The sequence below is a fragment of the Somniosus microcephalus genome, chromosome 33, assembly GCF_052327205.1.
Source record: "Somniosus microcephalus isolate GS21.2 chromosome 33, FLI_Smic_1.0, whole genome shotgun sequence".
Taxonomy (NCBI): Eukaryota; Metazoa; Chordata; class Chondrichthyes; order Squaliformes; family Somniosidae; genus Somniosus; species Somniosus microcephalus.
The window spans coordinates 36,892,525-36,907,401 of record NC_141019.1 but is presented as its reverse complement, the minus strand read 5'-3'; the positions used below and the strand labels follow the sequence as shown (position 1 = coordinate 36,907,401).

General features: G+C 55.2%; 1 protein-coding gene across 1 annotated transcript in view; it reads right to left on the bottom strand.

The window, feature by feature from the left end:
* Window positions 1–14,877, bottom strand: part of LOC147097174 (histone deacetylase 4-like) — a 100,860-nt gene that overhangs the window by 36,597 nt on the left and 49,386 nt on the right. The window contains 5 exon segments of the mRNA XM_085972540.1: window positions 4,568–4,674; window positions 5,631–5,753; window positions 7,785–7,847; window positions 7,850–7,902; window positions 12,105–12,222. Of these exon segments, the coding sequence (XP_085828666.1) occupies window positions 4,568–4,674; window positions 5,631–5,753; window positions 7,785–7,847; window positions 7,850–7,902; window positions 12,105–12,222 (464 nt within the window).

The following is a 14,877-nucleotide window of genomic DNA, read 5'->3' as shown; positions in this document are numbered from 1 at the left end:
CGGGGGCAGGTTGGTAGGGGACCTTTGTCTTACGGATGCTTAGTGTAAGACCCATGCTGTCGTATGCGTCGGTGAAGGTGTTGACGATGGTTTGGAGTTCGGCCTCCGAGTGAGCGCAGACGCAAGGGTCGTCTTCGATCGAACACAGGTCCCACTGACATACAGCACCTACCACACCACCTCAGGACGTCCCAAAGCGCTTCACAGGCAATGAAGTACGTTGTTTTTCAAGTGCGGTCGCTGTTGTATTGTGGGAAATGCGGCAGCCAATTTGCACACAGCAAGCTCCCACAAACAGCAATGTGATAATTGACCAGATCATCTATTTTTATGTAGTGATGTTTGTTGAGGGATAAATATTGGCCCCAGGACACCGGGGAGAACTCCCCCCCTGCTCTTCGTTGAAATAGTGACTGTGGGAACTTTTACGTCCACCCGAGAGGACAGATGGGGCCTGCCCATCCAACAGTGGGGCGCTCCCTCATTACTGCCCCACCGACAGTGCAGCGCTCCCTCATTACTGCCCCTCCGACAGTGCGGTGCTCCCTCAGTACTGCCCCTCCGACAGTGCGGCGCTCCCTCAGTACTGCCCCTCCGACAGTGCGGCGCTCCCTCAGTACCGCCCCTCCGACAGTGCGGCGCTCCCTCAGTACCGCCCCTCCGACAGTGCGGCGCTCCCTCAGTACCGCCCCTCCGACAGTGCGGCGCTCCCTCAGTACCGCCCCTCCGACAGTGCGGCGCTCCCTCAGTACCGCCCCTCCGACAGTGCGGCGCTCCCTCAGTACCGCCCCTCTGACAGTGCGGCGCTCCCTCAGTACTGCCCCTCCGACAGTGCTGCGCTCCCTCAGTACCGCCCCTCCGACAGTGCGGCGCTCCCTCAGTACACGCCCCTCCGACAGTGCGGCCCTCCCTCAGTACTGGCACTGGGGAGTTTCAGCCTGGATTATGGGGCTCGAGTCTCTGGAGTGGGGGCTCGAACCCACAACCCTCAGACTCAGAGGAAAGAGAGAAGGAAAGAAAGACTGAATTGAGGGGAAGGAAGAATGAAAGAAAGAGCGAGAAAAAAAAGGAAAGGGAGATAGAAAGAAATACAGAAAAAGAGAGAGAGAAAGGAAGGAAGAGTGTCAGGCCAAGTAGGAGAGTGTCCCTGGGGCGATTGAGCGACAGGAGGGGTGTGTCCGATCACAGTCTGTGCACTGGGCGAGGGTTTCAGTCAGTGGTAATACAGCCCCCGTCCCACAGGCGGCAGCAGACGCTGCTCTTTGCCCCTCCGAGTGTTCGGGGGGTGGGGGGGGGGTGACTCTGCGGAGCGGGGGTGGTGGGGGCGGAGGCGGTGGGGGCGGAGGCGGAGGCGGGGAGAGGGGGATTTGGTTCGGCTGCTTCTGAACAATCCTCGACAAAGACAAACATGTCGGGTTCTTGAAGCGGAGGAGTCAAGATTCGAGCGCGGAGGAGTTTTAAAAAGACCGATCGCAAGGGTGATGGACAAGAACGGAGCGAGGCAGGGACGTCCTTTGCAACGGATCATTCCTTTCCGACCCGCCTCTCTTAAATCTAGATTCTCTCCGTAAATCAAGGAGACAAAACACTTAACCCTTACCCTGCTGAATAAACAGTGACTCTGTACAGTTACAGTGAGCGACCCTTACCCTGAATAAACAATGACACTGTACAGTTACACAGTGAGCGACCCTTACCCTGAATAAACAGTGACTCTGTACAGTTACACAGTGAGTGACCCTTACCCTGAATAAACAGTGACTCTGTACAGTTACACAGTGAGTGACCCTTACCCTGAATAAACAGTGACTCTGGACAGTTACAGTGAGTGACCCTTACCCTGAATAAACAGTGACTCTGCACAGTTAGTGAGTGACCCTTACCCTGAATAAACAGTGACTCTGTACAGTTACACAGTGAGTGACCCTTACCCTGAATAAACAGTGACCCTGTACAGTTACACAGTGAGTGACCCTTACCCTGAATAAACAGTGACTCTGTACAGTTACACAGCGAGTGACCCTTACCCTGAATAAACAGTGACTCTGTACAGTTACACAGTGAGTGACCCTTACCCTGAATAAACAGTGACTCTGTACAGTTACACAGTGAGTGACCCTTACCCTGAATAAACAGTGACTCTGTGCAGTTAGTGAGTGACCCTTACCCTGAATAAACAGTGACTCTGTACAGTTACAGTGAGTGACCCTTACCCTGAATAAACAGTGACTCTGTACAGTTACACAGTGAGTGACCCTTACCCTGAATAAACAGTGACTCTGTACAGTTACAGTGAGTGACCCTTACCCTGAATAAACAGTGACTCTGTACAGTTACAGTGAGTGACCCTTACCCTGAATAAACAGTGACTCTGTACAGTTACACAGCGAGTGACCCTTACCCTGAATAAACCGTGACTCTGTACAGTTACACAGCGAGTGACCCTTACCCTGAATAAACAGTGACTCTGTACAGTTACACAGTGAGTGACCCTTACCCTGAATAAACAGTGACTCTGTACAGTTACAGTGAGTGACCCTTACCCTGAATAAACAGTGACTCTGTACAGTTACAGTGAGTGACCCTTACCCTGAATAAACAGTGACTCTGTGCAGTTACAGTGAGTGACCCTTACCCTGAATAAACAATAACTCTGTACAGTTACAGTGAGTGACCCTTACCCTGAATAAACAGTGACTCTGTACAGTTACACAGTGAGTGACCCTTACCCTGAATAAACAATAACTCTGTACAGTTACACAGTGAGTGACCCTTACCTTGAATAAACAGTGACTCTGTACAGTTACACAGTGAATGACCCTTACCCTGAATAAACAGTGACTTTGTACAGTTATACAGTGAGTGACCCTTACCCTGAATAAACAGTGATACAACATAGCTGATTACCTGACCATGGTAAAGGATAACAAACTGAGAAGAACCTTGACAAGGTACAGACTTAGCGAACATAGCCTAGCGATTGAAAAAGGCAGACACAGGCAGACCAGGCTACCAAGAGAAGACAGGATATGCTCTCACTGCAGTCAGGGAGTAGTGGAGACAGAGATGCACTTCCTCACAGCCTGCGGAAAATATCAGGGCATCAGGGAGAATTTCTACCAAAAATTCTCACAAATATGCCCTGATTTCAGAAATCTGAATGACAACCAAAAACTCCCATACCTACTGGGAGAGGAGAGAAGCTGTATAACACTGGCGGCACACTATGTTACAGCTTGCCATGAACAGAGGGACAACCAGTAAACTAAGAAAAGAATATATATAAACAATGCGAATGTATATTTATACACTCAGGGATATACCTGTTTATACACTGTATGAATAGAACTGCGTTTATGTGTTCAACCATAAATGTATTTTGATGCTTTGGCAACATAAGATGTAACTTATCATGCCAATAAAGCGATTTGAATTGTGAATTGTGTGACCCTTACCCTGAATAAACAGTGACTGTGTACAGTTACACAGCTAGTGACCCTTACCCTGAATAAACAGTGACTCTGTACAGTTACAGTGAGTGATCCTTACCCTGAATAAACAGTGACTCTGTACAGTTACACAGTGAGTGACCATTACCCTGAATAAACAGTGACTCTGTACAGTTACACAGTGAGTGACCCTTACCCTGAATAAACAGTGACTCTGTACAGTTACACAGTGAGTGACCATTACCCTGAATAAACAGTGACTCTGTACAGTTACAGTGAGTGATCCTTACCCTGAATAAACAGTGACTCTGTACAGTTACACAGTGAGTGACCCTTACCCTGAATAAACAGTGACTCTGTACAGTTACACAGCGAGTGATCCTTACCCTGAATAAACAGTGACTCTGTACAGTTACACAGTGAGTGACCCTTACCCTGAATAAACAGTGACTCTGTACAGTTACACAGTGAGTGACCCTTACCCTGAACAAACAGTGACTCTGTACAGTTACACAGTGAGTGACCCTTACCCTGAATAAAACAGTGACTCTGTACAGTTACACAGTGAGTGACCATTACCTCTGAATAAACAGTGACTCTGTACAGTTACACAGTGAGTGACCCTTACCCTGAATAAACAGTGACTCTGTACAGTTACACAGTGAGTGACCATTACCCTGAATAAACAGTGACTCTGTACAGTTACAGTGAGTGATCCTTACCCTGAATAAACAGTGACTCTGTACAGTTACACAGTGAGTGACCCTTACCCTGAATAAACAGTGACTCTGTACAGTTACAGTGAGTGACCCTTACCCTGAATAAACAGTGACTCTGTACAGTTACAGTGAGTGGACCCTTACCCTGAATAAACAGTGACTCTGTACAGTTACACAGTGAGTGACCCTTACCCTGAACAACAGTGACTCTGTACAGTTACACAGCGAGTGATCCTTACCCTGAATAAACAGTGACTCTGTACAGATTACAGCGAGTGACCCTTACCCTGAATAAACAGTGACTCTGTACAGTTACACAGCGAGTGACCCTTACCCTGCTGAATAATCCGTGCAGCTATATACCGACTGTCAGAATCGCGGAAATGGATGGACACCTACCTCAGGAGGAATGCTGGGGTTCGACAGGCCGCTGGCGTTCTCGGAGGGGATGGTGTCATTGGGGGAGCTGGGTCCTGAGGCGGTCCTGCTTCTAACCGGTGAGGGTTCTGAGAGGCAGAGAGAGAGAGACAGAGCAAAGATTCAGCGATATCTGTTCAGACGCGGGGCGGATCACAGATCCCGTAGGGAGACGTCCGCACTGTTTTTAACGTTGGGTTAGTGTGTGGACCGCATTCCCCCTTCCCATGGGGAGGTGGGGGGAACGGATTTCACCGGGCGACGGAATCTTTCTGGTAACCCCACCCACAGGGACCGTGCTTCCCGTCTGTGTGTGTGTAAGTGTGTGCGTGCGTGTGGGAGTGCGTGTGTGCTGAAACGGATTGTCGGCTGTCGAGAGGGCAGGCGAAATCGCAGGCAAGTCCCATCCGGACCTCACTAAACGCGCATTCACACACGTAAACTGAAACACGCGCACACACAGACACGCGCACACCCTCACTCTCATCGCACTCACCGCAGGGGTCAGTGGGCAGTGATCAGGAGCAAGAAACATGGCTGATCTGTCTGCCTCCCACTCACCCTCCTCTTCCAACCCTCTCCTCTGCCGCCTCCTCCACCCGCTCCCCCTCCTCTGCCCCCTCCTCAGATCCCCACAGCTCCTCCCTCTCCCTCTCCTCCTCCTCTCCCCTCCTCCCCTCTCCTCCTCCTCCCCTCCTCCCTCCCCCCTCTCTCTCTCCTCCTCCCCCTCTCCCTCTCTCCTCCTCCCTTCCCAACCTCCCCTCTCCCTCGCCCTCTCCCTCTCCCCCTCCTCTCACTCCCCATCCTCCCCCTCTCCCTCTTCTTCCCTCCCCATTCTCCTCTCATCCTCTCCTCCCCTCCCGCTCTCCTCTTCCTCCCTCCGCTCCACCCCAAGCTGCGCCGAAGCCGATTCCCGGGCAGGTTCAGCGAGCTCCGCAGGGCGCGGGCGACAGGAGCTGGCGTTCCGGGGCGGACTCGGTTAAGGCTCTGCCCCTCGCCCCGGGTGTGGGGACCCCGCGTGGGTACAGCCGGCGTTCTCGCTCACCTCTGCTGTCCGGGGCCCGCTTGCGCAGGCTGGCGGGCGCGCTGTCCTTCCTCCGCAGCAGCGGGCTTCGCCGCTTCTCCGACGCCTTCAGCTTGACACGCAGCTTGAGGTTGGGCTCCGAGGCTGCAAGAGAAGGTTCCGGAACAGGTCAGCGGGCAAGTCCAGTGCAACAGACACGTCAAACGCGACAATTCTTCAAAGGGACGGCGCGTCGGGGCGGAGACGCTGGCAGGCTCACACGCACGGCTCGCAATAGGCGCCAGAGCACGTCGATAAGAAAAGCAGACGGGATCCAGGGCTGGAAGGAAGGAAGGAAAGAGAGAAAGGGAGAAAGAGAGTGACGTAAGAAAACTCACTAAGCACTTGGTTTGAGAATAAAACAAGGCTTTAATCAACTGTTTCACAACCATGAGATTCTAGTTACTTCACTCGTTCCTGCTTACAAAAACGTCCTGAGCAAGCTGGCCCACGCACGAGTATTTATCCTCAGTCGACGGCGCCAGCAGCTGGCCGCCCAGTGTTAGTTCATGAGTCATTTCTTCATAAATGATAAGGAACAAAAGAAAGAAAGAGAGAAAGACTCCTTCAGTACTGCCCCTCCGACAGTGCGGCGCTCCCTCAGTACCGCCCCTCCGACAGTGCGGCGCTCCCTCAGCACTGCCCCTCCGACAGTGCGGCGCTCCCTCAGTACCCGCCCCTCCGACAGTGCGGCGCTCCCTCAATACTGCCCCTCCGACAGTGCGGCGCTCCCTCAGTAACCGCCCCTCCGACAGTGCGGCTCTCCCTCAGTACTGCCCCTCTTCGACAGTGCGGCGCTCCCTCAGTACCGCCCCTCCGACAGTGCGGCGCTCCCTCAGTACCGCCCCTCCGACAGTGCGGCGCTCCCTCAGTACCGCCCCTCCGACAGTGCGGCACTCCCTCAGTACTCCCCCTCCGACAGTGCGGCACTCCCTCAGTACTGCCCCTCCAACAGTGCGGCACTCCCTCAGTACTGCCCCTCCGACAGTGCGGCGCTCCCTCAGTGACTGCCCCTCCAACAGTGCGGCGCTCCCTCAGTACTGCCCCTCCGACAGTGCGCACTCCCTCAGTACTGCCCCTCCGACAGTGCGGCGCTCCCTCAGTACTGCCCCTCCGACATTGCGGCGCTCCCTCAGTACTGCCCCTCCGACAGTACAGCGCTCCCTCAGTACCGCCCCTCCGACAGTGCGGCGCTCCCTCAGTACCGCCCCTCCGACAGGAATGTTGGGAAGCACTTCTTCACCACAGAGGGTGGTAGAAGAGTGAACTTTTCTCCCCAAAAAGTGGTAGTTGCTGGGGTAATTTTAAATCGCAGGACAAGTGATATTTGTTAGACAATGTTATTAAGGGATATGGAGGCAAGGGGGGATGGATGGAGTTCGGTTACAGATCAGCCATGAAAATGCTCGAGCGGCCTGAATGGCCTCCTCCTGTTCCTAATGCAACAGGCTCGAGGGGGCTGAATGGCCTCCTCCCGTTTCTAATGTAACAGGCTCGAGGGGGCTGAATGGCCTCCTCCTGTTCCTAATGTAACAGGCTCGAGGGGGGCTGAATGGCCTCCTCCTGTTCCTAATGTAACAGGCTTGAGGGAGGCTGAATAGCCTCCTCCTGTTCCTAATGTAACAGGCTCGAGGGGGCTGAATGGCCTCACTCCTGTTCCTAATGTAACAGGCTCGAGGGGGGCTGAATGGCCTCCTCCTGTTCCTAATGTAACAGGCTCGAGGGGGGCTGAATGGCCTCTCCTGCTCCTAATGTAACAGGCTCGAGGGGGGCTGAATGGCCTCCTCCTGTTCCTAATGTAACAGGCTCGAGAGGGGCTGAATGGCCTCCTCCTGTTCCTAATGTAACAGGCTTGAGGGGGGCTGAATGGCCTCCTCCTGCTCCTAATGTAACAGGCTCGAGGGGGGCTGAATGGCCTCCTCCTGTTCCTAATGTAACAGGATCGAGAGGGACTGAATGGCCTCCTCCTGTTCCTAATGTAACAGGCTTGTGGGGACTGAGTGGCCTCCTCCGGTTCCTAATGTACAGGCTTGAGGGGACTGAATGGCCTCCTCCTGTTCCTACTGTAACAGGCTCGAGGAGGCTGAATGGCCTCCTCCTGTTCCTGTGTAACAGGCTCGAATCTGCGATACTAACCTGTCTTGCGAAGGGGGAATACCCCCTGCGATTCCCCCGTGCTGGGCTGCAAGTGGTCGTAGAAGGAGAGGCACCGGACTGCGGAGAGTTTGGCTCGACAGGCAACAGGTTCGGGTGGCTGTGGAGAAAGAAAGAATGTACATTTCTCCAGCGCCTTTCACCCCTCAGGATGTCCCAAAGCGCTTTACAGCCAATGAAGTACTTTTTTTGAATGTAGTCACTGTTGCAATGTAGGAAACACGGCAGCCAATTTGCGCACAGCAAGCTCCCACAAACAGCGATGTGATAATGACCAGATCATCTGTTTTAGTGATGTTGATTGAGGGATAAATATTGGCCCCAGGACACCGGGGAGAACTCCCCGCTGCTCTTCTTCGAAATAGTGGCCGTGGGATCTTTTACGTCCACCTGAGAGAGCAGACGGGGCCCTCGGTTTAAACATCGCAATGAATAAAAGAGACAGAGAGAGAGAGAGATAGAGAGCGAGATAGATAGAGAGAGAGAGAGAGACAGAGAGAGAGAGAGAGAGAGACAGACAGACAGAGAGAGAGAGAGACAGAGAGAGAGAGGGAGAGACAGAAGAGAGAGAGAGACAGAGAGAGAGAGAGAGAAAAAGATGGATAGAGAGAGAGACAGACAGAAACAGAGACAGAGAGAGAGAGATAGAGACGGAGTGAGACAGAATGAGAGAGAGAGAGAGAAAGAGAGATAGAAAGATAGAGAGAGAGAGAGACAGAGAGAGAACGGAGAAACAGCGAGAGACAGAGAGAGAGACAGAGAGAGAGAGACAGAGAGAGATAGAGAGAGAGGGAGAGAGAGAGAGAGACAGAGAGAGGCGAGAAACAGCGAGAGAGAGAGACAGAGAGACAGGGAGACAGAGGAGAGAGACAGAGGAGAGAGAGAGAGACAGAGAGAGAGAGACGAAGAGAGACAGGAGAGAGAGACAGAGAGAGAGAGACAGAGAGAGAGAGAGACAGAGAGAGAGAGACAGAGAGAGAGTGAGAGAAGAGAGGAGAGAGAGAGTGAAGACAGAGAGAGAGAGAAGAGAGAGAGAGACAGAGAGAGGACAGAGAGAGAGACAGAGGTGAGAGACAGAGTGAGAGACAGAGTGAGAGACAGAGAGAGAGACAGAGAGACAGAGAACAGAGAGAGAGACAGAGTGAGAGACCGAGTGAGAGACCGAGTGAGAGACCGAGTGAGAGACCGAGTGAGAGACCGAGTGAGAGACAGAGAGAGAGACAGAGAGAGAGACAGAGAGAGAGACAGAGAGAGAGACAGAGAGAGAGACAGAGAGAGAGACAGAGTGAGAGGAGACAGAGTGAGAGAGAGAGAGAAGAGTGAGAGAGAGAGTGAGAGAGAGAGAGAGAGAGTGAGAGAGAGAGTGAGAGAGAGAGTGAGAGAGAGAGTGAGAGAGAGAGTGAGAGAGAGAGTGAGAGACAGAGTGGAGAGAGTGAGAGAGAGAGTGAGAGACAGAGAGAGGGAGAGAGAGAGAGAGACAGAGAGAGAGACAGAGTGAGAGAGAGATTGAGAGACAGAGAGAGAGACAGAGAGAGTGAGAGAGAGAGTGAGAGAGAGAGAGTGAGAGAGAGAGTGAGAGAGAGAGTGAGAGAGGACAGGAGTGAGAGAGACAGAGTGAGAGAGAGCAGAGGAGTGAGAGAGACAGAGAGGGAGAGAGACAGAGAGGAGAGAGACAGAGTGAGAGAGACAGAGAGGGAGAGAGACAGAGAGGGAGAGAGACAGAGAGGGAGAGAGACAGAGAGGGAGAGAGACAGAGAGAGAGGACAGAGAGAGAGACAGAGTGAGAGACAGAGTGAGAGACAGAGTGAGAGACAGAGTGAGAGACAGAGTGAGAGACAGAGTGAGAGACAGAGTGAGAGGACAGGAGTGAGAGGACAGAGTGAGAGGACAGAGTGAGAGGACAGAGTGAGAGACAGAGTGAGAGACAGCGTGAGAGACAGAGTGAGAAAGGTCATACATTTGCACCCCTTGCTATATATTAAGCAGATCGCCAGCTTACAGTGTGCTGGACGAGACACTGTTTCCACACGAGTGCGGTGTTCTCCTGCTCGACTAATAATCCAGAGAAGGTGAGCTCGAACGCCAGCGTGCACTGTGAGAATTTGAAATCAGGCTGGTCTCAGTAAAAGTGACCCCTTGAAGCCGACAGATGGTTAGGAAAAAACCCGTCCGTTAGGAAAGGAAACCTCACCCGGCCTGGGACTATAGGTGACTCCAGACCCGCACCAACGTGACTGACTCTGAACTGCCCTCTGAACTTAAGACGAGAGGGACGTAACCGTAAAATCATTGAGTGTATTCAAGGCTCAGATCAATAATTTTCACACGTTAGGGGAATCTACGTTATGGGGATTGGACGGGAAAGTGGAGTTGAGGGAGAAGGTCAGCCATGATCTCATTGAATGGCAGAGCAGGCTCGAGGGGGGCTGAATGGCCTCCTCCTGTTCCTAATGTAACAGGCTCGAGGGGGGCTGAATGGCTCCTCCTGTTCCTAATGTCACAGGCTCGATGGGGGCTGAATGGCCTCCTCCTGTTCCTAATGTAACAGATTCGAGGGGCTGAATGGCCTCCTCCTGTTCCTAATGTAACAGCTCGAGGGGGCTGAATGCCTTCCTCCTGTTCCTAATGTAATAGGCTCGAGGGGGGCTGAATGGCCTCCTCCTGTTCCTAATGTAACAGATTCGAGGGGGGCTGAATGTCCTCCTCCTGTTCCTAATGTAACAGGCTCGAGGGGGGCTGAATGGCCTCCTCCTGTTCCTAATGTAACAGGTTCGAGGGGGGCTGAATGGCCTCCTCCTGTTCCTAATGTAACAGGCTCGAGGGGGGCTGAATGGCCTCCTCCTGTTCCTAATGTAACAGGCTCGAGGGGGGTCTGAATGGCCTCCTCCTGTTCCTAATGTAACAGGCTCGAGGGGGGCTGAGTGGCCACCTCCTGTTCCTAATGTCACAGGCTCGAGGGGCTGAATGGCCTCCTCCTGTTCCTAATGTAACAGGCTCGAGGGGGCTGAATGGCCTCCTTCCTGTTCCTAATGTAACAGGCCTCGGGGAGCTGAACGGCCTCCTCCTGTTCCTAATCTAACAAGCTCGATGGGGCTGAATGACCTCTCCTCTGTTCCTAATGTAACAGGCTCGAGGGGGCTGAATGGCCTCCTCCGGTTCCGAATGTAACAGGCTCGAGGGAGCTGATTGGCCTCCTCCTGTTCTTAATGTAACAGGCCCGCATTGGGCTGAATGGCCTCCTCTGTTCCTAAAGTTAACAGGCTCGAGGGGCTGAATGGCCTCCTCCTGTTCCTAATCTAACAAGCTCGATGGGGCTGAATGGCCTCCTCCTGTTCCTATGTAACAGGCTCGAGGGCTGAATGGCCTCCTCCTGTTCAATGTAACAGGCTCGAGGGGGGCTGAATGGCGGCCTCCTCCTGTTCCTAATGTAACAGGCTCGAGGGGGCTAAATGGCGGCCTCCTCCTGTTCCTAATGTAACAGGCTCGAGGGGGGCTGAATGGCCTCCTCCTATTCCAAATGTAACAGGCTCGAGGGGGCTGAATGGCCTCCTCCTGTTCCTAATGTAATAGGCTCGAGGGGGGCTGAATGGCCTCCTCCTGTTCCTAATGTAACAGGCTCGAGGGGCTGAATGGCCTCCTCCTGTTCCTAATGTAACAGGCTCGAGGGGGGCTGAATGGCCTCCTCCTGTTCCTAATGTAACAGGCTCGAGGGGGGCTGAATGGCCTCCTCCTGTTCCTAATGTAACAGGCTCATGGGGAGCTGAATGGCCTCCTCCTGTTCCTAATGTAACAGGCTCGAGGGGGCTGAATGGCCTCCTCCTGTTCCTAATGTAATAGGCTCGAGGGGGGCTGAATGGCCTCCTCCTGTTCCTAATGTAACAGGCTCGAGGGGCTGAATGGCCTCCTCCTGTTCCTAATGTAACAGGCTCGAGGGGGGCTGAATGGCCTCCTCCTGTTCCTAATGTAACAGGCTCGAGGGGCTGAATGGCCTCCTCCTGTTCCTAATGTAACAGGCTCGAGGGGGGCTGAATGGCCTCCTCCTGTTCCTAATGTAACAGGCTCGAGGGGGGCTGAATGGCCTCCTCCTGTTCCTAATGTAACAGGCTCGAGGGGACTGAATGACCTCCTCCTGTTCCTAATGTAACAGGCTCATGGGGAGCTGAATGGCCTCCTCCTGTTCCTATTAATGGGGATCCCCGGGTGCGGGAGAGCATGGATTCAGGGAGGGACAGTCCTGGATGCCCTCCCTCCCCGTGGCGGGTAACACTGAACCCTCCCTCCCCGCCCAAACCCGCCACTTACTTGAAAGACGAGCTGGGCTGTGTCGGGGTCCCGGAGTCCGTGTGTTTCATAGCTAATTGTTGCTTCTTCAACACAAACTCCTGGAGTCGTTGTTTGACCTCACTGCTCGCCACCGCACCTGCCGACAGAAGAGGGGAGAGCGTTAGCCGCGAGCACACGCGTTAAATGAGCAGCGCTCTCTCTCTCGCCTCTGAGCGCCGCACTGTCAGAGGGGCGGTACTGAGGGAGCGCCGCACTGTCGGAGGGGCGGTACAGAGGGAGCGCCGCACTGTCAGAGGGGCGGTACTGAGGGAGCGCCGCACTGTCGGAGGGGCGGTACAGAGGGAGCGCCGCACTGTCGGAGGGGCAGTACTGAGGGAGCGCCGCACTGTCGGAGGGGCGGTACAGAGGGAGCGCCGCACTGTCGGAGGGGCGGTACAGAGGGAGCGCCGCACTGTCGGAGGGGCGGTACTGAGGGAGCGCCGCACTGTCGGAGGGGCGGTACTGAGGGAGCGCCGCACTGTCGGAGGGGCGGTACAGAGGGAGCGCCGCACTGTCGGAGGGGCGGTACAGAGGGAGCGCCGCACTGTCAGAGGGGCAGTACTGAGGGAGCGCCGCACTGTCAGAGGGGCGGTACTGAGGGAGTGCCGCACTGTCAGAGGGGCAGTACTGAGGGAGCGCCGCACTGTCAGAGGGGCGGTACTGAGGGAGCGCCGCACTGTCGGAGGGGCAGTACTGAGAGAGCGCCGCACTGTCGGAGGGGCAGTACTGAGGGAGTGCCGCACTGTCAGAGGGGCAGTACTGAGGGAGCGCCGCACTGTCAGAGGGGCGGTACTGAGGGAGCGCCGCACTGTCGGAGGGGCGGTACAGAGGGAGCGCCGCACTGTCGGAGGGGCGGTACTGAGGGAGCGCCGCACTGTCGGAGGGGCGGTACTGAGGGAGCGCCGCACTGTCGGAGGGGCAGTACTGAGGGAGCGCCGCACTGTCGGAGGGGCAGTACAGAGGGAGCGCCGCACTGTCGGAGAGGCGGTACTGAGGGAGCGCCGCACTGTCGGAGGGGCGGTACTGAGGGAGCGCCGCACTGTCGGAGGGGCGGTACTGAGGGAGCGCCGCACTGTCGGAGGGGCGGTACTGAGGGAGCGCCACACTGTCGGAGGGGCTGTACTGGGGGAGCGCCGCACTGTCGGAGGGTCGGTACTGAGGGAGCGCCGCACTGTCGGAGGGGCGGTACAGAGGGAGCGCCGCACTGTCGGAGGGGCAGTACTGAGGGAGCGCCGCACTGTCGGAGGGGCAGTACTGAGGGAGTGCCGCACTGTCGGAGGGGCGGTACTGAGGGAGCGCCGCACTGTCGGAGGGGCGGTACAGAGGGAGCGCCGCACTGTCGGAGGGGCAGTACTGAGGGAGCGCCGCACTGTCGGAGGGGCGGTACTGAGGGAGCGCCGCACTGTGGGAGGGGCAGTACTGAGGGAGCGCCGCACTGTCGGAGGGGCAGTACTGAGGGAGCGCCGCACTGTCGGAGGGGCAGTACTGAGGGAGCGCCGCACTGTCGGAGGGGCAGTACTGAGGGAGTGCCGCACTGTCGTAGGAGGCCTCTATCGGACAGAGATCTTAAACCGAGACCCCATCTGCCCTCTCGGGTGGAAGTAAAGGATCCCCTGCCTGCCACTAATGCACTAACTCATTCATGGGATGTGGGCGTCGCTGGCAAGGCCGGCATTTATTGCCCGTCCCCTAGTCGCCCCTCGAGAAGGTGGTGGTGAGCCGCCTTCTTGAACCGCTGCAGTCCGTGTGGTGAAGGTGCTCCCACAGCGCTGTTAGGGAGGGAGTCCCAGGATTTTGACCCAGCGACGATGAAGGAACGGCCGATATACTTCCAAGTCAGGATGGTGTGTGTGACTCGGAGGTGGAACTTGGAGGTGGTGGTGTTCCTGCGCGCCTGCTGCCCTTGTCCTTCTAGGTGGAGGAGGTCGCGGGTTTGGGAGGTGCTGCCGAAGAAGCCTTGGCGAGTTGCTGCAGTGCATCTTGTAGATGGTACACACTGCAGCCACGGTGCGCCGGTGGTGGAGGGAGTGAATGTTTAAGGTGGTAGATGAGGTGCCCATCAATCGGGCTGCTTTGTCCCGGATGGTGTTGAGATTCTCGAGCGTTGTCAGAGCTGCACTCATCCAGCCAAGTGGAGAGTATTCCATCACACTCCTGACTTGCGTCTCAATGATACAATTGCTGGATGTTACAGGGGCAACTTCGCAAGCAAAGAGCTCGCTCTGCAAAGTCCCTGTTTGTCTGATTGACTCTCAGCTGTTATCTCACAAGAGAGGAAAGGGTTTTTAAAAATAATTTCCGGTATACTATAATACAAAAGCAAGACTAGCATTCTCGGGGGAGGGAGAGAGAGCGAAGGAGTTTCTCACAGGGGACGTGGGGAGGAAATCAGTTTCGCTGCATGCTTGTAAGCATGTTTTTTTGAAACTGTACTCTCTGATTAGATGTACAGCCTCTGAGTCAGAAGGTTGTCGGTGTGAGCCCCCACTCCAGAGACACGAGTGTAAAATCCAGGCCGACACTTCCGGTGCCAGTACTGAGGGAGCGCCGCACTGTCGGAGGGGCGGTACTGAGGGAGCGCCGCACTGTCGGAGGGGCAGTACTGAGGGAGCGCCGCACTGTCGGAGGGGCGGTACTGAGGGAGCGCCGCACTGTCGGAGGGGCGGTACTGAGGGAGCGCCGCACTGTCGGAGGAGCGGTACTGAGGGAGCGCCGCACTGTCGGAGGGGCGGTACTGAGGGAGCGCCGCACT